Source organism: Mustelus asterias, unplaced genomic scaffold (genome assembly GCF_964213995.1).
Source record: "Mustelus asterias unplaced genomic scaffold, sMusAst1.hap1.1 HAP1_SCAFFOLD_522, whole genome shotgun sequence".
NCBI classification, from domain to species: Eukaryota; Metazoa; Chordata; class Chondrichthyes; order Carcharhiniformes; family Triakidae; genus Mustelus; species Mustelus asterias.
The window spans coordinates 284,799-308,889 of record NW_027590473.1 but is presented as its reverse complement, the minus strand read 5'-3'; the positions used below and the strand labels follow the sequence as shown (position 1 = coordinate 308,889).

Below are 24,091 nucleotides of genomic sequence, written 5' to 3'. Positions count from 1 at the left end.
CATCCGCTCTCTCTCTCTCCCCCGTCCGCCCTCTCTCTCCCCCGTCCGCTCTCTCTCTCTCCCCCGTCCGCTCTCTCTCTCTCCCCCGTCCGCTTTCTCTCTCTCCCCCGTCCGCTCTCTCTCTCTCTCCTCGTCCGCTCTCTCTCTCTCTCTCTCCCCCGTCCGCTCTCTCTCTCTCTCTCCCTCTTTCCCCCGTCCGCTCTCTCTCTCTCTTTCCCCCGTCCGCTCTCTCTCTCTCTCTTTCCCTGTCCGCTCACTCTCTCTCCCCTGTCCGCTCTCTCTCTCCCCCGTCCGCTCTCTCTCTCACTCTCTTTCCCCCGTCCGCTCTCTCACTCACTCTCTTTCCCCTGTCTGCTCTCTCTCTCACTCTCTTTCCCCCGTCCACTCTCTCGCTCACTCTCTTTCCCCCGTCCGCTCTCTCTCTTTCCCCCGTCCGCTCACTCTCTTTCCCCCGTCCGCTCTCTCTCTCTTTCTCTCTTTCCCCGTCCGCTCTCTCTCTCTTTCCCCCGTCCGCTCTCCCTCTCTTTCCCCCGTCCGCTCTCTCTCTCTTTCCCCCGTCCACTCTCTCTCTTTCCCCCGTCCGCTCTCTCTCTCACTCTCTTTCCCCCGTCCGCTCTCTCTCTTTCCCCCGTCTGCTCTCTCTCTCTTTCCCCGTCCGCTCTCTCTCTCACTCTCTTTCCCCCGTCCGCTCTCTCTCTCTCTCTCTTTCCCCCGTCCGCTCTCTCTCTCTTTCCCCCGTCCGCTCTCTCTCTCACTCTCTTTCCCCCGTCCGCTCTCTCTCTCACTCTCTTTCCCCCGTCCGCTCTCTCTCTCACTCTCTTTCCCCCGTCCGCTCTCTCTCTCACTCTCTTTCCCCCGTCCGCTCTCTCTCTCACTCTCTTTCCCCCGTCCGCTCTCTCTCTCACTCTCTTTCCCCCGTCCGCTCTCTCTCTCACTCTCTTTCCCCCGTCCGCTCTCTCTCTCACTCTCTTTCCCCCGTCCGCTCTCTCTCTCACTCTCTTTCCCCCGTCCGCTCTCTCTCTAACTCTCTTTCCCCCGTCCGCTCTCTCTCTCACTCTCTTTCCCCCGTCCGCTCTCTCTCTCTCTCTCTTTCCCCCGTCCGCTCTCTCTCTTTCCCCCGTCCGCTCTCTCTCCCTCTCTTTCCCCCGTACGCTCTCTCTCTCCCGTACGCTATCCCTCTTTCCCCCGTCCGCGCTCTCTCTCTCCCCCGTCCGCTCTCTCTCTCTCGCTCTTTCCCCCGTCCGCTCTCTCTCTCTCGCTCTTTCCCCCGTCCGCTCTCTCTCTCTCTCTTTCCCCCGTCCACTCTCTCTCTCTCGCTCTTTCCCCCGTCCGCTCTCTTTCTCTCTCTCTCCCCCGTCCGCTCTCTCTCTCTCGCTCTTTCCCCCGTCCGCTCTCTCTCTCTCTTTCCCCCGTCCACTCTCTCTCTCTCTCGCTCTTTCCCCCGTCCGCTCTCTCTCTCACTCTCTTTCCCCTGTCTGCTCTCTCTCTCACTCTCTCTCCCCCGTCCACTCTCTCGCTCACTCTCTTTCCCCCGTCCGCTCTCTCTCTTTCCCCCGTCCGCTCTCTCTCTTTCCCCCGTCCGCTCTCTCTCTCTCTCTTTCCCCCGTCCGCTCTCTCTCTCTTTCTCTCTTTCCCCGTCCGCTCTCTCTCTCTCTCTCTCTTTCCCCGTCCGCTCTCTCTCTTTCTCTTTCCCCCGTCCGCTCTCCCTCTCTTTCCCCCGTCCGCTCTCTCTCTCTTTCCCCCGTCCACTCTCTCTCTTTCCCCCGTCCGCTCTCTCTCTCACTCTCTTTCCCCCGTCCGCTCTCTCTCTCTCTTTCCCCCGTCTGCTCTCTCTCTCTTTCCCCCGTCCGCTCTCTCTCTCACTCTCTTTCCCCCGTCCGCTCTCTCTCTCTTTCCCCCGTCCGCTCTCTCTCTCTTTCCCCCGTCCGCTCTCTCTCTCTTTCCCCCGTCCGCTCTCTCTCTCTTTCCCCCGTCCGCTCTCTCTCTCTTTCCCCCGTCCGCTCTCTCTCTCTTTCCCCCGTCCGCTCTCTCTCTCTTTCCCCCATCCGCTCTCTCTCTCACTCTCTTTCCCCCGTCCGCTCTCTCTCTCACTCTCTTTCCCCCGTCCGCTCTCTCTCTCACTCTCTTTCCCCCGTCCGCTCTCTCTCTCACTCTCTTTCCCCCGTCCGCTCTCTCTCTCACTCTCTTTCCCCCGTCCGCTCTCTCTCTCACTCTCTTTCCCCCGTCCGCTCTCTCTCTCACTCTCTTTCCCCCGTCCGCTCTCTCTCTCTCTCTCTCTTTCCCCCGTCCGCTCTCTCTCCCTCTCTTTCCCCCGTACCCTCTCTCTCTCCCGTACGCTATCCCTCTTTCCCCCGTCCGCTCTCTCTCTCTCCCCCGTCCGCTCTCTCTCTCTCCCCCGTCCACTCTCTCTCTCTCGCTCTTTCCCCCGTCCGCTCTCTCTCTCTCTCTTTCCCCCGTCCGCTCTCTCTCTCTCGCTCTTTCCCCCGTCCGCTCTCTCTCTCTCTCTTTCCCCCGTCCGCTCTCTCTCTCTCGCTCTTTCCCCCGTCCGCTCTCTCTCTCTCTCTTTCCCCCGTCCACTCTCTCTCTCTCGCTCTTTCCCCCGTCCGCTCTCTTTCTCTCTCTCCCCCGTCCGCTCTCTCTCTCTCGCTCTTTCCCCCGTCCGCTCTCTCTCTCTCTTTCCCCCGTCCACTCTCTCTCTCTCGCTCTTTCCCCCGTCCGCTCTCTTTCTCTCTCTCTCCCCCGTCCGCTCTCTCTCTCTCGCTCTTTCCCCCGTCTGCTCTCTTTCTCTCTTTCTCCCCCGTCCACTCTCTCTCTCTCGCTCTTTCCCCCGTCCGCTCTCTTTCTCTCTCTCTCCCCCGTCCGCTCTCTCTCTCTCGCTCTATCATCCGTCCACTCTCTTTCTCTCTCTCTCCCCCGTCCGCTCTCTCTCTCTCGCTCTATCATCCGTCCACTCTCTTTCTCTCTCTCTCCCCCGTCCGCTCTCTCTCTCTCGCTCTTTCCCCCGTCCGCTCTCTCGCTCTCTTTCTCCTGTACACACACACTCAATTTCCCTTATAGAGCCTATCCCTTTCCCGTCTGCACATGCTCTCTCTCTCCTCCGTACACATTCTCTCTTCCCACAGTACTCATCCCTGGTGCACATACTCTCGCTCCCTCTCTCCCCCGCCCGCCCCCTCCCTCGCCCCCTCCCTCCCTCGCCCGCCCCCTCCCTCCCTCACCCACCCCCTCCCCCTCCCTCGCTCCCCCGCCTGCCCTCTCCCTCCCTCTCCCCCGCCCGCCACCTCTCTCCCCCTCTCCCCCAGCTCCCTCCCTCCCTCTCTCCCCCGCCCGCCACCTCCCTCCCTTCCTCTCTCCTCCGTCCGCCACCTCCCTCCCCCGCCCGCCACCTCCCTCCCCCACCCGCCACCTCCCTCCCTCCCCCGCCCGCGACCTCCCTCACTCCCTCTCTCCCCCGCCCACCCGCCCCCTCCCTCCCATCCACTATTTCTAGAGCCACTTCTTTAAGTATTCTGGGATGCAGATTATCAGGCTCTGGGGATTTATCCGCCTTCAATCCCATCAACTTTCCCAGTACCATTTCTCTACTAATATCGATCACCCTCAGTTCTTCCCTTCACTAAATCTTGCATTCTCCAACATTTCTGTCATCTCATTTGTGTCCTCTTTTGTGAAGACAGAACCAAAGTATGTATTCAGTTGCTCAGCCATTTCTTTGTCCCCTATTATACATTTGTCTTCACCAACCTCTTTCTCTTCATGTATCTACATCTATAAACTATGAGACCATAAGACATAGGAGCAGAAGTAGACCATTTAGTCCATCAAAGTCTACTCCGCCATTAATTGAGATCATGACTGATCTGATATAACCCTCAACTCCACTTTACCGCCTCATCCCCATAACCTTTAATGCCCTGACTGATTAGATGTCTGTCTATCTCAGCCTTAAACATACTTATTGATGCAGCCTCTACAGCTCCCTGAGGTGAACAATTCCACAGATTCAAAATCCTCCTCATCTCTGTTTTAACTCAGATTACCTTACTCTGAGATTACGTCCTCTGGTCCGACACTCTCCCACAAGGGCAAACACCCGCTCAGCATCTATCCTGTCAAGGCCCTGAGAATCCCACAACTCAATAGTTGCTTTTCATTCTTCTGAACAACAATGAGTACAGGCCCATTCCACTTAACTTCTCCTTATAAGAAAATCCTTCCATACCCAGGATGAACCTACTGAATTTTCTGGACTGCCACCGATGCTTGTTTATCTTTCTTTAGATAAGAGGACCAAAACTGCACACAGTATTCCATGTATGCTCTAACTAGTACCTTGCATAGTTTCCCATTTTTATACTCCATTCCCTTTGATATAAAGGCTAACATCCCATTTGCCTTCCCTATGACCTGCTGAACTAGGATGTCAGCTTCTCTTGATATACCAGGGTTCAGGGAAAACACATTCTTCTTAGAGTGAAGGGCAAGGCTGGCAGAAGTCGGGAACCCTGGATGACTCGGGATATTGAGGCCCTGGTCAAGAAGAAGAAAGAGGCACATGACATGCATAGGCAGCTGGGATCAAGTGAATCCCTTGTAGAGTATAGGGGGTGTAGGAGTAGAGTTGAGAGAGAAATCAGGAGGGCAAAAAGGGGACACGAGATTGTTTTGGCAGATATGGCAAAGGAGAATCCAAAGAGCTTAAACAAAGACATAAAGGGCAAAAGAGTAACAAGGGAGAGAGTAGGGCCTCTTAAGGATCAACAAGGTCATCTACATGTGATCCACAAGAGATGGGCGAGGTCCTAAATGAATATTTCTCATCAATATTTACTATTGAGAAAAGCATGGGTGTCAGGGAACTTGGGGAAATAAATAGTGATGTCTTGAGGAGTGTACATATTACAGAGGAGGTGGTGCTGGAAGTCTAAAAGCGCATCAAGGTAGATAAATCCCCAGGACCTGATGAAATATATCCCAGGACATTGTGGGAGGCGAGGGAGGAAATTGCGGGCCCCCTAGCCGAGATATTTGCCTGCCTGGTGCTTGGGTTCAGGATATCTCATCTGGGCTGCAGAGGTACTTGGAGTGGGAGTGTAAGAATCCAGTTGTAGTGGTCCACGTAGGTGCCAACGACATAGGCAGAACAGGAACAAAGGTTCTGCAGAGGGAGTGTGAAAAGCTAAGAGCCAAATTAAAAAGCAGAACCAACAAGGTGGTAATCTCTGGATTACTACCTGAGCCACAAGCGAATTGGCGCAGGGTAAATAAGATTAAGGAGGTAAATGCGTGGCTCAAAGATTGGTGTGGGAGGAATGGGTTTGAATTCATGGGACATTGGCACCAGTATTGGGGAAGATGCGACCTGTTCAGATCGGATGGTCTTCGTCTGAATCGTGCTGGGACCAGAGTCCTGGCGAATCGTATAACCAGGGCTGTAAATAGGGCTTTAAACTAAATAGTGGGGGGGACGGTTCAGGGAAATTACAAAATCAAAGGTACAGGAGAGGGTACGAGTGAGGGTTAATGATGAGGACATTCATCTAGTTAAAGGAGTCAAGGGCTCAGGCAGAGTAAAAAAGGTGACAAACACAAGAAGGGAGGTGGTCAACGCAGTGCAAGGAGATGGTCTGGGGAAGGATAACCAGTTTGCGACAGGTAGGGACAGAGCGTGCAATCAAAAGAATGCACTAACAAATCGGGTCCATACAAAGGCTAGCATAAAGACACTTTACCTGAATGCACGCAGCATTCGAAACAAAGTGAATGAGTTGATGGCACAAATCAATTCAAATAGGCATGATCTAGTGGCCGTTACAGAAACGTGGTTGCAGGGTGACCAGGACTGGGAACTGAATATCCAGGGGTATCAGACATTTCGGAAGGATAGACAGGAAGGAAAAGGAGGTGGGGTAGCTCTGTTAATTAAAGGTAACATCAGGGCGATAGGGAGAGACGATATAGGCTCTAAGGAGCATGATGTGGAATCGTTGTGGGTGGAGATAAGGAATAGTAAGGGGAGAAAGTCACTGGTGGGCGTGGTCTATAGGCCCTCAAATAATAACTTTGAGGTGGGTCGGGCTATAAACAAGCAAATAATGGATGTGTGCAAAAACGGAACAGCAATAATCATGGGGGATTTTAACCTGCATATTGATTGGGTTGACTCAAGTCGGACGCGGTGGACTTGAGGAAGAGTTCTTAGAATGCTGTCGGGATAGTTTCCTCGAACAGTATGTTACAGAACCTACGAGGGAGCAAGCTATCTTGGATCTGGTCCTGTGTAATGAGACAGATAAAATTAATGATCTTCTTGTGAGGGATCCTCTTGGAATGAGTGATCACAATATGGGTGAATTTCTAATACAAATGGAGGGTGAGAAAGTAGGGTCCCAAACCAGTGTCCTCTGCTTGAACAGAGGGGAGTACAATAGGATGAGGGCAGAATTGGCTAATGTAGACTGGGAGCGCAGACTAGTTGGTGGGACAGCTGAGCAACAGTGGCGGATTTTTAAGGAGATTTTTCTCAGTACTCAGCAAAAATATATTCCTGTGATAAAGAAGGAATGTAAGAAAAGGGATAACCAGCCGTGGATAACTAAGGAAATAAAGGAGAGTATTAAATTAAAAACCGATGCGTACAGAGTGGCCAAAACTAGTGGGGAATTAGAAGATTGAGAAAGCTTTAAAAAACAACAAAGAACTACTAAGAAAGCGATAAAAGAAGGAAAGATAGATTATGAAACTAAACTAGCACAAAATATAAAAATTGATAGTAAAAGTTTTTACAAATATATAAAAAGGAAACGAGCAGCTAAAGTAAATGTTGGACCCTTAGAAAACGAGAAGGGGGATTTAATAATGGGGAACGAGGAAATGGCCGAGATCTTAAACAAGTTTTTTGTGTCGGTCTTCACGGTAAAGGACACAAATAACTGACCGAAAATTGGTCGTGGGACTGTAGGGGGCGAGGTCCTTAAAATGATTACTATTCCTAAAGAGGTAGTGCTTGGTAGGCTAATGGGACTAAAGGTAGACAAGTCCCCGGGCCCGGATGGAATGCATCCCAGGGCACTGAAAGAAATGGCAGAAGTAATAGCAGATGCGTTGGTTGTAATTTATCAAAATTCGCTGGACTCTGGGCAAGTGCCGGCTGATTGGAAAACAGCTAATGTGACGCCACTGTTTAAAAAAGGAGGTAGACAAAAGGTGGGTAACTACAGGCCGGTTAGCTTAACGTCCATAGGGAAATTGCTGGAATCCCTCATTAAAAAAGAAATAGCAGGACACCTGGAAAAAAAATGGTTCGATCAAGCAGACGCAGCATAGATTGGCTATCTAACAGGAAGCAGAGAGTTGGAATAAATGGGTGCTTTTCTGGTTGGCAGTTGGTGACTAGTGGCGTGCCGCAGGGATCGGTGCTGGGGCCTCAACTGTTTACCATATACATAGACGATCTGGAGGAGGGGACCAAGTGTAGGGTAACAAAGTTTGCAGATGACAACGATAAGTGGGAAAGTGAATTGCGTAGAGGATGCGGAAAGTCTGCAGAGAGATTTGGATCGGCTAAGTGAGTGGGCGAGGATCTGGCAGATGGAGTATAACGTTGACAAGTGTGAGGTTATCCACTTTGGAAGGAATAATAGTAAAATGGACTATTATGTAAACGGTGAAAAATTACAACATGCTACCGTGCAGAGGGACCTGGGGGTCCTTGTGCATGAATCACAAAAACTCAGTTTGCAGGTGCAGCAGGTGATCAAGAAGGCAAATGGAATGTTGGCCTTTATCGCGAAGGAGATGGAGTATAAAAGCAGAGAGGTCTTGCATCAATTGTACAAGGTACTGGTGAGGCCGCAACTAGAGTACTGTGTGCAATTTTGGTCCCCTTATTTGCGGAAGGATATATTGGCCTTGGAGGGAATACAGAGAAGGTTCACCAGGTTGATACCGGAGATGAGGGGGTTAGCTTATGAGGAGAGATTGAGTAGATTGGGCCTGTACTCGTTGGAGTTTAGAAGGCTGAGGGGAGATCTTATAGAGACATATAAGATAATGAAGGGGCTAGACAAGGTAGAGGCAGAGAGATTCTTTCCACTTAGAAAGGAAACAAGAACTAGAGGACACAGCCTCAAAATAAGGGGGAGTCAGTTTAGAACAGAGTTGAACATAGAACATAGAACATAGAACATTACAGCGCAGAACAGGCCCTTCGGCCCACGATGTTGCACCGACCAGTTAAAAAAAAAAACTGTGACCCTCCAACCTAAACCAATTTCTTTTCGTCCATGAACCTATCTACGGATCTCTTAAACGCCCCCAAACTAGGCGCATTTACTACTGATGCTGGCAGGGCATTCCAATCCCTCACCACCCTCTGGGTAAAGAACCTACCCCTGACATCGGTTCTATAACTACCCCCCCTCAATTTAAAGCCATGCCCCCTCGTGCTGGATTTCTCCATCAGAGGAAAAAGGCTATCACTATCCACCCTATCTAAACCTCTAATCATCTTATATGTTTCAATAAGATCCCCTCTTAGCCGCCGCCTTTCCAGCGAAAACAATCCCAAATCCCTCAGCCTCTCCTCATAGGATCTCCCCTCCATACCAGGCAACATCCTGGTAAACCTCCTCTGCACCCTCTCCAAAGCCTCCACATCCTTCCTGTAATGTGGGGACCAGAACTGCACACAGTACTCCAAGTGCGGCCGCACCAGAGTTGTGTACAGTTGCAACATAACGCTACGACTCCTAAATTCAATCCCCCTACCAATAAACGCCAAGACACCATATGCCTTCTTAACAACCTTATCTACTTGATTCCCAACTTTCAGGGATCTATGCACACATACACCTAGATCCCTCTGCTCCTCCACACTATTCAAAGTCCTCCCGTTAGCCCTATACTCAACACATCTGTTATTCCTACCAAAGTGAATTACCTCACACTTCTCCGCATTAAACTCCATCCGCCACCTCTCGGCCCAACTTTGCAACCTGTCTAAGTCTTCCTGCAGACTACGACACCCTTCCTCACTGTCTACCACACCACCGACTTTGGTGTCATCAGCAAATTTGCTAATCCACCCAACTATACCCTCATCCAGATCATTAATAAATATTACAAACAGCAGTGGCCCCAAAACAGATCCCTGAGGTACACCACTTGTAACCGCACTCCATGATGAATATTTACTATCAACCACCACCCTCTGTTTCCTATCCGCTAGCCAATTCCTGATCCAATTTCCTAGATCACCCCCAATCCCATACATCTGCATTTTCTGCAGAAGCCTACCATGGTGAACCTTATCAAACGCCTTACTAAAATCCATATATACCACGTCCACTGCCTTGCCCCCATCCACCTCCTTGGTCACTTTCTCAAAAAACTCAATAAGGTTAGTAAGGCACGACCTACCTGCCACAAAACCATGCTGACTATCACCTATCAATTCATTACTCTCCAAATAACTATAAATCCTATCCCTTATAATTTTTTCCAACATCTTGCCGACAACAGAAGTGAGACTCACCGGTCTATAATTCCCGGGGAAGTCTCTGTTCCCCTTCTTAAACAATGGGACAACATTCGCTAACCTCCAATCTTCTGGTACTATACCAGAGGCCAACGACGACCTGAAGATCAGAGCCAGAGGCTCTGCAATCACTTCTCTTGCCTCCCAGAGAATCCTTGGATAAATCCCATCCGGACCAGGGGATTTATCTATTTTCAGACCCTCCAGAATATCCTGCACATCCTCCTTATCAACTGTAATACTGTCTATTCTACTCCCTTGCAACCCAGTGTCCTCCTCAGCTATATTCATGTCCCCTTGCGTGAACACCGAAGAGAAATATTGGTTCAATGCTTCACCAATCTCCTCCGGTTCCACACATAACTTCCCTCTGCCATCTATAACTGGCCCTAAACTTGCCCTAACCAACCTTCTGTTCTTGACATACCTATAGAACGCCTTAGGATTCTCTTTAACCCTATCCGCCAAAGTCTTCTCATGTCCCCTTTTAGCCCTTCTAAGCTCGCTCTTCAACTCCCTCTTAGCCAATCTAAAGCTTTCTAGTGCACTACCCGAGTGCTCACGTCTCATCCGAACATAAGCCTCCTTTTTCTTTTTAACCAACAAAGAAACTTTTTTGGTGCACCACGGTTCCCTAGCCCTACCAATTCCTCCTTGCCTGACAGGGACATACCTATCACAGACTCGCAGTAGCTGCTCCTTGAAAAAACTCCACATGTCGGACGTTCCCAGTCCCTGTAATCTCCTAGTCCAACCTATGTTTCCTAATTCTCTCCTAATAGCCTCATAATTACCCTTCCCCCAGCTAAAACCACTGGCCCGAGGTTCATGCCTATCCCTTTCCATCACTAAGGTGAACGTAACCGAATTGTGGTCACTATCACCAAAATGCACACCAACTTCCAAGTCTAGCACCTGGTCTGGCTCATTTCCCAGCACCAGATCCAATATAGCCTCACCTCTAGTTGGCCTGTCTACATACTGAGTCAAAAAACCTTCCTGCACGCTTTGAACAAAAACTGACCCCTCTAACGAGCTAGAGCTATAACAATTCCAGTCAATATTAGTCAAGTTAAAATCCCCCATAACAATTGCCCTATTACTTTCACTCCTAAGCAGGATTGACTCCGCAATCCTTTCCTCAACCTCTCTAGAACTTTTAGGAGGTCTATAAAAGACTCCCAACAGGGTGACCTCTCCTCTCCTATTTCTAATCTCCGCCCATACTACCTCAACAGATAAGTCCTCATCAAACCTCCTCTCTGACACTGTGATACAATCTCTGACCAATAATGCTACCCCTCCCCCTCTTCTACCTCCTTCCCTACTTCGACTAAAACATTTGAACCCCGGGACCTGCAGCATCCATTCCTGCCCCTGCTCTATCCATGTCTCTGAAATAGCCACAACATCGAAGTCCCAGGTACTGATCCACGCTGCAAGTTCACCCACTTTATTGCGAATACTCCTGGCATTGAAGTATACACATTTCAAACCCTGCTCCACCCCACCTCTGAGGAGGAACTTCTTCTCTCAGAGGGTAGTGAATCTCTGGAATTCTCTGCCCATTGAAGCAGTGGAGGCTACCTCGTTAAATATGTTTAAGTCACAGGTAGATAGATTTCTGATCAATAAGGGAATCAAGGGTTATAGGGAGCGGGCGGGTAAGTGGAACTAAACCATTATCAGATCAGCCATGATCCTATTGAATGGTAGGGCAGGCTCGAGGGGCTAGATAGCCTACTCCTGCTCCTATTTCTTATGTTCTTATATTTGAATCATTAATAGTCACGGGTGAGGTGCCTGAAGATTGGAAAATAGCAAAAGTTGTGCCTTTGTTTAAAAAGGGCTGCAGGGAAAAGCCTGGGAACTAGGCTCACATCTGTGTTGGGTAAGTTGTTGGAAGTTATCTTGAGAGACAGGATCTACAGGCATTTAGAGAAGCAAGGACAGATTAGGGACAGTCAGCATGGCTTTGTGAGTGGAAAATCATGTCGCACAAATTTAATTAAATTTTTTGAAGGGGTAACCAAGAAGGTAGATGAGGGCAGTGCAGTTGATGTTGTCTACATGGACTTTAGCAAGGCCTTTGACAAGCTACCGCATGGTAGGTTGTTGCATAAGTTAAATCTCACGGGATACAGGGTGAGGTATCTAAATGGATACAAAATTGGCTTCTTGACAGATTGTAGAGGGTTGTTTTTCAAACTGGAGGTCTGTGACCAGCGATGTGCTTCAGGGATCAGTGCTGGGTCCACTGTTATTTGTCATTTATATTAATGATTTGGATGAGAATATAGGAGGCATGGTTAGTAAGTTTGCAGATGACACCAAGATTGGTGGCATAGTGGAGAGTGAAGCAAGTTGTCTCCAATTGCAACGGGATCTTGATCAATTGGGCCAGTGGGCTAATGAGTGGCAGATGGAGTTTAATTTAGACAAATGCAAGGTGATGTATTTTGGTAGATTGAACCAGGGCAGGACTTACTCAGTTATTGGTAGGGCGTTGGGGAGGGTTACAGAACAAAGAGATCGAGGGGTACATGTTCATACCTCTTTGAAAGTGGAGTCACATTTGGACAGAGTGGTGAAGAAGGCATTCAGCATGCTTGGTTTCATCGGTCAGAACATTGATTACGGGCATTGGGACGTCTTTTTGAAGTTGTACAAGACATTGGTAAGACCACACTTGGAATACTGTGTGCAATTCTGGTCACCCTATTATAGAAAGGCTATCATTAAACTAGAAAGAGTGCAGAAGAGATTTACTAGGATGCTACCGGGACTTGATGGATTGAGTAATAAGGAGAGGCAGGATAGACTGGGACTTTTTTCTCTGGAGCGTAGGAGGCTGAGGGGTGATCTTATAGAGGTCTATAAAATAATGAGCGGCACAGATCAGCGAGATAGTCAATATCTTTCCCCAAAGGTCGGGGAGTCTAAAGCTAGAGGGCACAGGGTTAAGGTGAGAGGGGAGAGATACAAAAGTGTCCAGAGGGGCAATGTTTTCACACAGAGGGTGGTGAGTGTCTGGAACAAGCTGCCAGAGGTAGTAGTAGAGGCGGGTACAATTTTGTCTTTTAAAAAGCATTTAGATAGTTACATGGGTACGATGTGTATAGAGGGATATGGGCCAAATGCGGGCAATTGGGATTAGCTTAGGGGTATAAAAAAAGGGTCTGTTATCATGCTGTAAACCTCTATGACTCTCTCCCCCGCCTGCCACTTCTCTCCCTCTCTCCCCCCCCCTGCCTGTAACCTTCCTTCCTCTCTCTCTCCCCCCTGCCCGCCAACTCCCTCCCTCTCTCTCTCCTCCCCCAACTCGCCACCTCCCTCCCCCTCTCTCCCCACCTCCCTCCCCCTCCCTCCCCACCTCCCTCCCCCTCCCTCCCCACCTCCCTCCCCCTCCCTCCCCACCGCACGCCCCCTCCCCCCCCACCGCACGCCCCCTCCCCCCCCACCGCACGCCCCCTCCCCCCCCACCGCACGCCCCCTCCCCCCCCACCGCACGCCCCCTCCCCCCCCACCGCACGCCCCCTCCCCCCCCACCGCACGCCCCCTCCCCCCCCACCGCACGCCCCCTCCCCCCCCACCGCACGCCCCCTCCCCCCCCACCGCACGCCCCCTCCCCCCCCAACGCACGCCCCCTCCCCCCCCAACGCACGCCCCCTCCCCCCCCAACCGCACGCCCCCTCCCCCCCACCGCACGCCCCCTCCCCCCCCACCGCACGCCCCCTCCCCCCCCACCGCACGCCCCCTCCCCCCCCACCGCACGCCCCCTCCCCCCCACCGCACGCCCCCTCCCCCCCCACCGCACGCCCCCTCCCCCCCACCGCACGCCCCCTCCCCCCCACCGCACGCCCCCTCCCCCCCCACCGCACGCCCCCTCCCTCCCCACCGCACGCCCCCCTCTCTCCCCACCGCACGCCCCCCTCTCTCCCCACCGCACGCCCCCCTCTCTCCCCACCGCACGCCCCCTCCCTCCCCACCGCACGCCCCCCTCTCTCCCCACCGCACGCCCCCCTCTCTCCCCACCGCACGCCCCCTCTCTCCCCACCGCACGCCCCCTCTCTCCCCACCGCACGCTCCCTCTCTCCCCACCGCACGCCCCCTCTCTCCCCACCGCACGCCCCCTCTCTCCCCACCGCACGCCCCCTCTCTCCCCACCGCACGCCCCCTCTCTCCCCACCGCACGCCCCCTCTCTCCCCCTGCGCACCCAAGTATATCTCTAACTGCCACTGCTTGCCATTCTTCACATCTGGACGGAGCCAGTGTGACAGAGTGCCGGATTTAGGCTTTCTCTGACTGCAGTCAGGCTGAAATCACAGTTGATATTATTGTCTCAAATCCAAATTCAAACGCACCCTGTCAGCAGACTCCTGCCCAAACAGAAGGAAGGTTAGCACAATGCGTAATTGGTAATAATCAAACAAGCACCATCTAGAAACAACTGATGCTGCATCTTTCAGACTGGCCACTGGGTCACTGCTCACAACTTCTCCAAACTCCTGATCTCACCTCCTTTCCGAATCCTGGCTCAGGTCACTGTCTGTGTGGAGTTTGCACATTCTCCCTGTGTCTGCATGGATTTCCTCGGGTGCTCCAGTTTCCTCCCACAGTCCAAAGATGTGCGGCTAGGTTGAATGGCCATTCTAAATTGCCCCTTAGTGTCCCGGGATGCATAAATTAGAGGGATTAGTGGGTATATATGCAGGGATATGGGGATAGGGTGGGATTGTGGTTGGTGCAGACTCGATGGGCCGAATGGCCTCTTTCTGCGCTGTGGGATTCTATGATTAGCTTCGGGGTTCAAAGGGAGGCAAGTTGATTCTGCTTGGCGACTTCAAAGCTAGAATCGAGAAGGACACAAACCTTTGGAAAGGCATGTTAAGCAGGGAAGGCATAGGGAAAACAAATGCTAATGGAGTGCTCCTTCTGACAAAATGTCCAGAACATGTCCAGGTCATTATAAACACCCTGTTCCGTCAGAGGGACAAGCAGAAGACTTCATGGCAACACGCCCGCTCCAAGCACTGGCACCTCAGAGTTTTCCCAAAAAATGACTGTCATTTTGGGTGAGAAAACGGATGCGATTCATGCTCGACTTGCCGGTGTGAAGCAGATCGCAATTTTCCCACGTTTCATCATTTTTTGGGAGAAAGGCAAGTTTTGCACCAGTTGTGAGAGGCGGGGGGGAGGGGGGAGGGGGGAGGAGAAGAGAGAGCTAAACATGCTGGCAAACCCGACTTCAGCGAGATCAGACACCCTTTTTAAAATTGAAATTGAAGATCCTCCCTCCTGCCACAGAAGGCTACCCTACCCTCCCCTCATTGAAGGGATGTTTACCCCCACCTCTCCCCAATAAAGACTGCCAGCATCGGGGCCTAGCAATGAGTCCCTCTTCATGCCCCCCCCCACCCCATTTCATGCCCCCCCTTCATGACCCTGTGCTCTCAGGCTCCAGCCCCCATGGCACCTGGCAATGGATACATTGGTGGATACAGCACATGGTTAGAGTATGGCCCTATCTGCAATGTCACATCAAACACGCTCAGGGCAGGTATATCATGGGGTTACACTGACCACATCAAACACTACATGGAAAGATATAGCATGCGGTTAGATACAGAGTAAAGCTCCCTCTGCACTGTCCCTCCAAACGCTCCCAGGTCAGGACCACCACGGCGTTAGAAACCAAGTAAATCTCCCTCCTCGCTGTCCCCATCAGAGTCTCCCAGGACAGGTACAGCATAGGGTTTGATACAGAGCCAAGCCCCGTCTATACTGACCCCATCAAACATTCCCAGGACAGGTACAGCATAGGGTTTGATACAGAGCCAAGCCCCGTCTATACTGACCCCATCAAACATTCCCAGGACAGGTACAGCACGTACCTTAATGACTATCGCCTGGTGGCTCTGACGTCCATCATTATGAAGTGCTTCGAAATCTAAGTCATGGCACACATCAATTCCGGTCTCACAGACTGCCTGGATCCACTACAGCTCGTCTATCGCCGCAACAGGTCCACAGCAGACACCATCTCCCTGGCCCTACACTCAACACTGGAACATCTGGATAATAAAGACATTTATTTCAGACTCCTATTTATTGACTACAGATCAGCATTCAACACCATTATCCGACAAAAGTAATCTCATACTCTGTGGCCTCGGGCGCGGCTCCTCCCTGTGCGACTGGATCCTCGACTTCCCAACCCAAAGATCGCAATCACTAAGGATAGGGAATAACACTTCCTCCACGATCATCCTCAACACCAGTGCCCCACAAGGCTGTGTTCTCAGCCCCCTGCTATATCTTATGCATCTATGACTGTGTGGCCAAATTCCCCTCCAATTCGATTCTCAAGTTTGCTGATGACATCACTGCAGTGGGTTGGATCTCAAGCAATGACGAGACAGAGTACAGGAAAGAGATAGAGAATCTGGTGAACTGGGGGGACAACAATAATCTCTCCCTCAATTGCAACAAAATGAAGGAGATAGTCATCGAGTTCAGGAAACATAGTGGAGAACGCACCCCGGTCTACATCAATGGGGACAAAGTAGAAATGGTCGAGAGCTTCAAGTTTCGAGGTGTTCAGATCACGAACAACCGTCCTGGAGCCCCCATGCCGACACTACAGTTAAGAAATTCGGCATGCGCACTACAACTCTCCCCAACTTTTACAGATGCGCCATAGAAATCATTCTTTCTGGTTGTTTCACAGTTAGATGTGGCTCCGGCTCTGACCAAAACTGCAAGAAACTACAAAGGCTTGTGAACTTAGCCCAGTCCAACACACAAACCAGCCTCCCATCCATTAACTCTGTCTACACTTCCCGCTGCCTATGGAAAGCAGCCAGCGTAATCAAGGACCCTACACACCTCCTATACTTTCTTCCACCTTCCTCCGTTGGGAAAAAGATACAAAAGTTTGAAAACATGGACCAACAGATTCAAGAACAGCTTCTTCCCTATCATCAGACTTTGGAATGGTCCTATCATATATTAAGTTGATCTTTCTCTTCACCCCACCTGTAACTGCAACACTACATTCTGCACCCTCTCCTTTTCTTTTCCCCTGTGTAATTTATGAATGGTATGATTTGCCCTTATCGCACGCAAGAAACAAGAATTTTCACTGTATTCCAGTACATGAGACAGTAATAAATCAAATCAAACAAAGTAAAGCTCATTCTATGCAGACCCATCAAACACTGTCTGGACAGTTACAGCATGGAGTAAGATACAGAGTAAAGCTCCCTCAACATTATCCAATCAAACAATCCCATAAAGGATACAGCACAGGCTGAGACACAGAGGAAAATTCCATTTACAATGTCACATCAAACATTCCCAACACAGCTACACCACTGGATAAGACACAGAGTAAAGCACACTCTACAATGACCCAACAAATACTCCCTGGATAGGTACAGCAACGGGTTAGACACAAAGCTCCCTCTAAACTGTTTGGCTGGTTAGTTGGAAGCAGGTCTTCTTGCCTTACTGGAGTGAAAGTTCTGCTGTTGGTGGCTAAAATCTAGAGGCCAGCAGTGGCATTATCTCTACCTCAAGGTCTGCTGGAAGTTGGAAGGTGTTTTTAATTCAGGGTGGATGCAGTGTTCTGTCTCTCTCCCCCTGGTGATTTGGGAAGCAGTTGTGACTTCAAGCTTGTCTGTGCGTGTATCAAGAAAGCTGCAGAATCCAACCAAAGGACTAAGTTCCAGCATCACGTGCACATTCTTGTTTTCTCTGTTAAACCTGTGGCAGAGGTGATTGTTTATGGGATTTGTTTGGTTGGAACAGCATTTAACTGTTAAGAGCTTATACAATAAAATGGTTGCCTTTTTTTTTGTTTGCAATTGGGGGTAAAAGTTATTGCTAATTTTCTTTACGTTACTGTATTTTTACCTAAACTTTGATTGATAAAGGCTCCACGGAACATTTAAATCAGACCTGGAGTGAAACATCACATGCTTCCCCGAGCCTAATTCAGCAGTAAAATTTATAATCCAGGCTGGCTTCATAAAATAACTTGGACTTTGCGACCTGCATAACACACCTCTATGCCCACCAACTCCCCCAACACACCCCCTGTCTATCCCCATCCACTCTCCCTACACTACCCCCTGTCTATCCCCATCCACTCCCCCTACACTGCCCCCTGTATATCCCCATCCACTCGCCCGACATGGCCCCCTGTATATCCCCATCCACTCCCCCTACACTGTCCCCTGTATATCCCCATCCACTCCCCCTGCACTGCCCCCTGTATATCCCCATCCACTCGCCCGACATGGCCCCCTGTATATCCCCATCCACTCCCCCTACACTGCCCCCTGTCTATCCCCATCCACTCCCCCGACACTGCCCCCTGTCTATCCCCATCCACTCCCCCTACACTGCCCCCTGTCTATCCCCATCCACTCCCCCTACACTGCCCCCTGTATATCCCCATCCACTCGCCCGACATGGCCCCCTGTATATCCCCATCCACTCCCCCTACACTGCCCCCGTATATCCCCATCCACTCCCCCTACATGGCCCCCTGTATATCCCCATCCACTCCCCCTACACTGCCCCCTGTATATCCCCATCCACTCGCCCGACATGGCCCCCTGTATATCCCCATCCACTCCCCCTACACTGCCCCCTGTATATCCCCATCCACTCCCCCTACACTGCCCCCGTATATCCCCATCCACTCCCCCTACACTGCCCCCTGTATATCCCCATCCACTCCCCCTACACTGCCCCCTGTATATCCCCATCCACTCCCCCTACACTGCCCCCGTATATCCCCATCCACTCTCCCTCCACTACCCCCTGTATATCCCCATCCACTCCCCCCTGTATATCCCCATCCACTCCTCCTGCGCTGCCCCCTGTATATCCCCATCCACTGCTCCTTCACTGCCCCCTGTATCTCCCCATCCACTCCCCCCTGTATATCCCCATCCACTCCGCCCTGTATATCCCCATCCACTCCCCCCTGTATATCCGCATCCAATCCCCCCTGTATATCTACATCCACTCCGCCCTGTATATCCCCATCCACTCCCCCCTGTATATCCCCATCCACTCCCCCCTGTATATCCCCATCCACTCCCCCCTGCATATCCCCATCCACTCCCCCCTGCATATCCCCATCCACTCCCCCCTGCATATCCCCATGCAATCCCCCCTGTATAGCGCCATCCACTCCGCCGACACTGCCCCGTGTTTCCCCATCCACTCTCCGTACACTGCCCCCTGTATATCCCCATACACTCACCCTACGCTGTCCCCTGTACATCCCTGTCCACTCCCCCGACACTGTCCCCTGTACATCCCTGTCCACTCCCCCGACACTGCCCCCTGGAATGCCCCATCCACTCTTCCAACACTGCCCCTGTATATCCCCACCCACTCCCCCCTGTATATCCCCACCCACTCCCCCCTGTATATCCCCATCCACTCCCCCGACACTGCCCCCTGTATATCCCCACCCACTCCCCCCTGTATATCCCCACCCACTCCCCCCTGTATATCCCCACCCACTCCCCCCTGTATATCCCCACCCACTCCCCCCTGTATATCCCCACCCACTCCCCCCTGTATATCCCCACCCACTCCCCCCTGTATATCCCCATCCACTCCCCCGACACTGCCCCCTGTAGAACCCCCTCCAATGCCCCTACACTGCCCCCTGTATATCCCCATCCACTTCCCCTGCACTGCCCCCTGTATCCCCATCCACTTCCCCTGCACTGCCCCCTGTATCCCCATCCACTCCCCCTGCACTGCCCCCTGTATCCCCATCCACTCCTCCTACACAGCCTCCTGTATATCCCCATTCACTCCGACACTGCCCCCGTATATCCCCATCCACCCCCTCTGCCCCCTGTATCGCACCATCCACTCACCCTACACTGCCCCCTGTATATCCCCATCCACTCACCCTACACTGTACCCTGTATGTCCCCATCCACTCCCCCTACACTGCACCCTGTATGTCCCCATCCACTCCCCCTACACTGCCCCCTGTATTTCCCCATCCACTCCCCCTACACTGCACCCTGTATATCCCCATCCACTCCCCCTACACTGCACCCTGTATGTCCCCATCCACTCCCTCCACACTGCACCCTGTATGTCCCCATCCACTCCCCCTACACTGCCCCCTGTATTTCCCCATCCACTCCTCCTACACTGCCCCCTGTATATCCCCACCCACTCCCCCCTGTATATCCCCATCCACTCCCCCGACACTGCCCCCTGTCGACCCCCATCCAAAGCCCCGACACTGCCCCCTGTATGTCCCCATCCACTCCCCCTACACTGCACCCTGTATATCCCCATCCACTCCCCCTGCACTGCCCCCTGTATATCCCCATCCACTCCCCTTACACTGCCCCCTGTATATCCCCATCCACTCCTCCTACACTGCCCCCTGTATATCCCCATCCACTCCCCCTACACTGCCCCCTGTATATCCCCATCCACTCCCCCTGCACTGCCCCCTGTATATCCCCATCCACTCCCCCTGCACTGCCCCCTGTATATCCCCATCCACTCCCCCTGCACTGCCTCCTGTATATCCCCATCCACTCCCCCCTGTATATCCCCATCCACTCCCCCCTGTATATCCCCACCCACTACGCCGACACTGCCCCGTGTAACCCCATCCACTCTCCGTACGCTGCCCCCTGTATATCCCCATCCACTCCCCCGACACTGTCCCCTGTACATCCCTGTCCACTCCCCCGACACTGCCCCCTGTAATGCCCCATCCACTCTTCCTACACTGCCCCCTGTATATCCCCATCCACTCCCCCGACATGCCCCCTGTATCTCCCCATCCACTCCCCCTACACTGCCACGTGTCTATCCCCATACACACCCCCCTCACTGCCCCCTGTATATCCCCATCCGCTCCCCCTACACTGCCCCCTGTATATCCCCATCCATTCCCCCTGCGCTGCCCCCTGTATGTCCCCATCCACTCCCCCTACACTGCCCCCTGTATATCCCCATCCATTCCCCCTGCGCTGCCCCCTGTATGTCCCCATCCACTCCCCCTACACTGCCCCCTGTATATCCCCATCCATTCCCCCTGCGCTGCCCCCTGTAATGCCCCATCCACTCTTCCTACACTCCCCCCTGTATATCCCCATCCACTCCCCCTGCACTGCCCCCTGTATATCCCCATCCACTCACCCAACACTGTAACGTGTCTATCCCCATCCACACCCCCTTCACTGCCCCCTGGATATCCCCATCCGCTCCCTCTCCACTGCCCCCTGTATATCCCCATCCATTCCCTCTACACTGCCCCCTGTATATCCCCATCCACTCCTCCTACACTGCCCCCTGTATATCCCCACCCACTCCCCCTACACTGCACCCTGTATGTCCCCATCCACTCCTCCTACGCTGCCCCCTGTATATCCCCATCCACTCCCCCGACACTGCCCCCTGTAGACCCCCATCCAATGCCCCTACAGTGCCCCCTGTATATCCCCATCCACAACCCTTGCACTGCCCCCTGTATATCCCCATCCACTCCCCCGACACTGCACCCTGCAGACCCCCATCCAATGCCCCTACACTCCCCCCTGTATATCCCCATCCACTCCCCCGACACTGCACCCTGCAGACCCCCATCCAATGCCCCTACACTCCCTCCTGTATATCCCCATCCACTCCTCCTACACTGCCCCTACACTCCCCCCAGTATATCCCCATCCACTCCCCCTGCACTGCCCCCTCTATACCCCCATCCACTCCTCCTACACTCCCCCCTGTATATCCCCATCCACTCCTCCTACACTGCCCCCTGTATATCCCCATCCACTCCCCCTACACTGCCCCCTGTATATCCCCATCCACTCCCCCTGCACTGCCCCCTGTATATCCCCATCCACTCCTCCTACACAGCCTCCTGTATATCCCCATCCACTCCAGCACTGCCCCCGTATATCCCCATCCACTCCCCCGACACTGCCCCCTGTATCTCCCCATCCACTCCCCCTACACTGCCCCCTGTACATTGCCATTACACTCCCCCTACACTGTCCCCTGTATATCCCAAACCACTCCCCCTCCACTGCCCCCTGTATATCCCCATCCACCCCCTCTACACTGCCCCCTGTATATCCCCATCCACCCCCTCTACACTGCCCCCTGTATCGCCCCATCCACTCCCCCTACACTGCCACGTGTCTATCCCCATCCACTCCCCCTACACTGCCCCCTGTATTTCCCCATCCACTCCCCCTGCACTCCCCCCTGTATATCCCCATCCACTCCCCCCTGTATATCCCCATCCACTCCCCCCTGTATATCCCCATCCACTCCCCCCTGTATATCCCCACCCACTCCCCCCTGTATATCCCCACCCACTCCCCCCTGTATATCCCCACCCACTCCCCCCTGTATATCCCCATCCACTCCCCCGACACTGCCCCCTGTAGACCCCCCTCCAATGCCCCTACACTGCCCCCTGTATATCCCCATCCACTTCCCCTGCACTGCCCCCTGTATCCCCATCCACTTCCCCTGCACTGCCCCCTGTATCCCCATCCACTCCTCCTACACAGCCTCCTGTATATCCCCATTCACTCCGACACTGCCCCCGTATATCCCCATCCACCCCCTCTGCCCCCTGTATCGCACCATCCACTCACCCTACACTGTACCCTGTATGTCCCCATCCACTCCCCCTACACTGCACCCTGTATGTCCCCATCCACTCCCCCTACACTGCCCCCTGTATTTCCCCATCCACTCCCCCTACACTGCACCCTGTATATCCCCATCCACTCCCCCTACACTGCACCCTGTATGTCCCCATCCACTCCCTCCACACTGCACCCTGTATATCCCCATCCACTCCCCCTACACTGCACCCTGTATGTCCCCATCCACTCCCCCTACACTGCACCCTGTATGTCCCCATCCACTCCCCCTACACTGCCCCCTGTATGTCCCCATCCACTCCTCCTACACTGCCCCCTGTATATCCCCACCCGCTCCCCCCTGTATATCCCCATCCACTCCCCCGACACTGCCCCCTGTCGACCCCCATCCAAAGACCCGACACTGCCCCCTGTATGTCCCCATCCACTCCCCCTACACTGCACCCTGTATATCCCCATCCACTCCTCCTACACTGCCCCCTGTATGTCCCCATCCACTCCCCCTACACTGCACCCTGTATATCCCCATCCACTCCCCCTGCACTGCCCCCTGTATATCCCCATCCACTCCCCCTGCACTGCCCCCTGTATCTCCCCATCCACTCCTCCTACACTGCCCCCTGTATATCCCCATCCACTCCCCCTACACTGCCCCCTGTATATCCCCATCCACTCCCCCTGCACTGCCCCCTGTATATCCCCATCCACTCCCCCTGCACTGCCCCCTGTATATCCCCATCCACTCCCCCTGCACTGCCTCCTGTATATCCCCATCCACTCCCCCCTGTATATCCCCATCCACTCCCCCCTGTATATCCCCATCCACTCCCCCCTGTATATCCCCATCCACTCCGCCGACACTGCCCCGTGTAACCCCATCCACTCTCCGTACGCTGCCCCCTGTATATCCCCATCCACTCCCCCGACACTGTCCCCTGTACATCCCTGTCCACTCCCCCGACACTGCCCCCTGTAATGCCCCATCCACTCTTCCTACACTGCCCCCTGTATATCCCCATCCACTCCCCCGACATGCCCCCTGTATCTCCCCATCCACTCCCCCTACACTGCCACGTGTCTATCCCCATACACACCCCCTACACTGCCCCTGTATATCCCCATCCACTCCCCCGACATGCCCCCTGTATCTCCCCATCCACTCCCCCTGCACTGCCACGTGTCTATCCCCATACACACCCCCTTCACTGCCCCCTGTATATCCCCATCCGCTCCCCCTACACTGCCCCCTGTATATCCCCATCCATTCCCCCTGCGCTGCCCCCTGTATGTCCCCATCCACTCCCCCTACACTGCCCCCTGTAATGCCCCATCCACTCTTCCTACACTCCCCCCTGTATATCCCCATCCACTTCCCCTGCACTGCCCCCTGTATATCCCCATCCACTCACCCAACACTGTAACGTGTCTATCCCCATCCACACCCCCTTCACTGCCCCCTGGATATCCCCATCCGCTCCCTCTACACTGCCCCCTGTATATCCCCATCCATTCCCTCTACACTGCCCCCTGTATATCCCCATCCATTCCCCCTACACTGCCCCCTGTATATCCCCAACCACTCCCCCTACACTGCACCCTGTATGTCCCCATCCACTCCCCCGACACTGCACCCTGTATGTCCCCATCCACTCCCCCTACGCTGCCCCCTGTATATCCCCACCCACTCCCCCCTGTATATCCCCATCCACAACCCTTGCACTGCCCCCTGTATATCCCCATCCACTCCCCCGACACTGCACCCTGCAGACCCCCATCCAATGCCCCTACACTCCCCCCTGTATATCCCCATCCACTCCTCCTACACTGCCCCTACACTCCCCCCAGTATATCCCCATCCACTCCCCC

The 24,091-nt window shown here is 53.4% G+C and overlaps 1 protein-coding gene across 1 annotated transcript in view; it reads right to left on the bottom strand.

The window, feature by feature from the left end:
• Positions 1 to 17,131: 17,131 nt before the first annotated feature.
• Positions 17,132 to 24,091, bottom strand: part of LOC144486926 (transmembrane protein 178B-like) — a 291,574-nt gene continuing 284,614 nt past the window's right edge. The window contains exon 2 of the mRNA XM_078204941.1: positions 17,132 to 17,306. Within this exon, the coding sequence (XP_078061067.1) occupies positions 17,275 to 17,306 (32 nt within the window). The 3' untranslated portion in view covers positions 17,132 to 17,274. The remainder of the gene's footprint in view (positions 17,307 to 24,091) is intronic.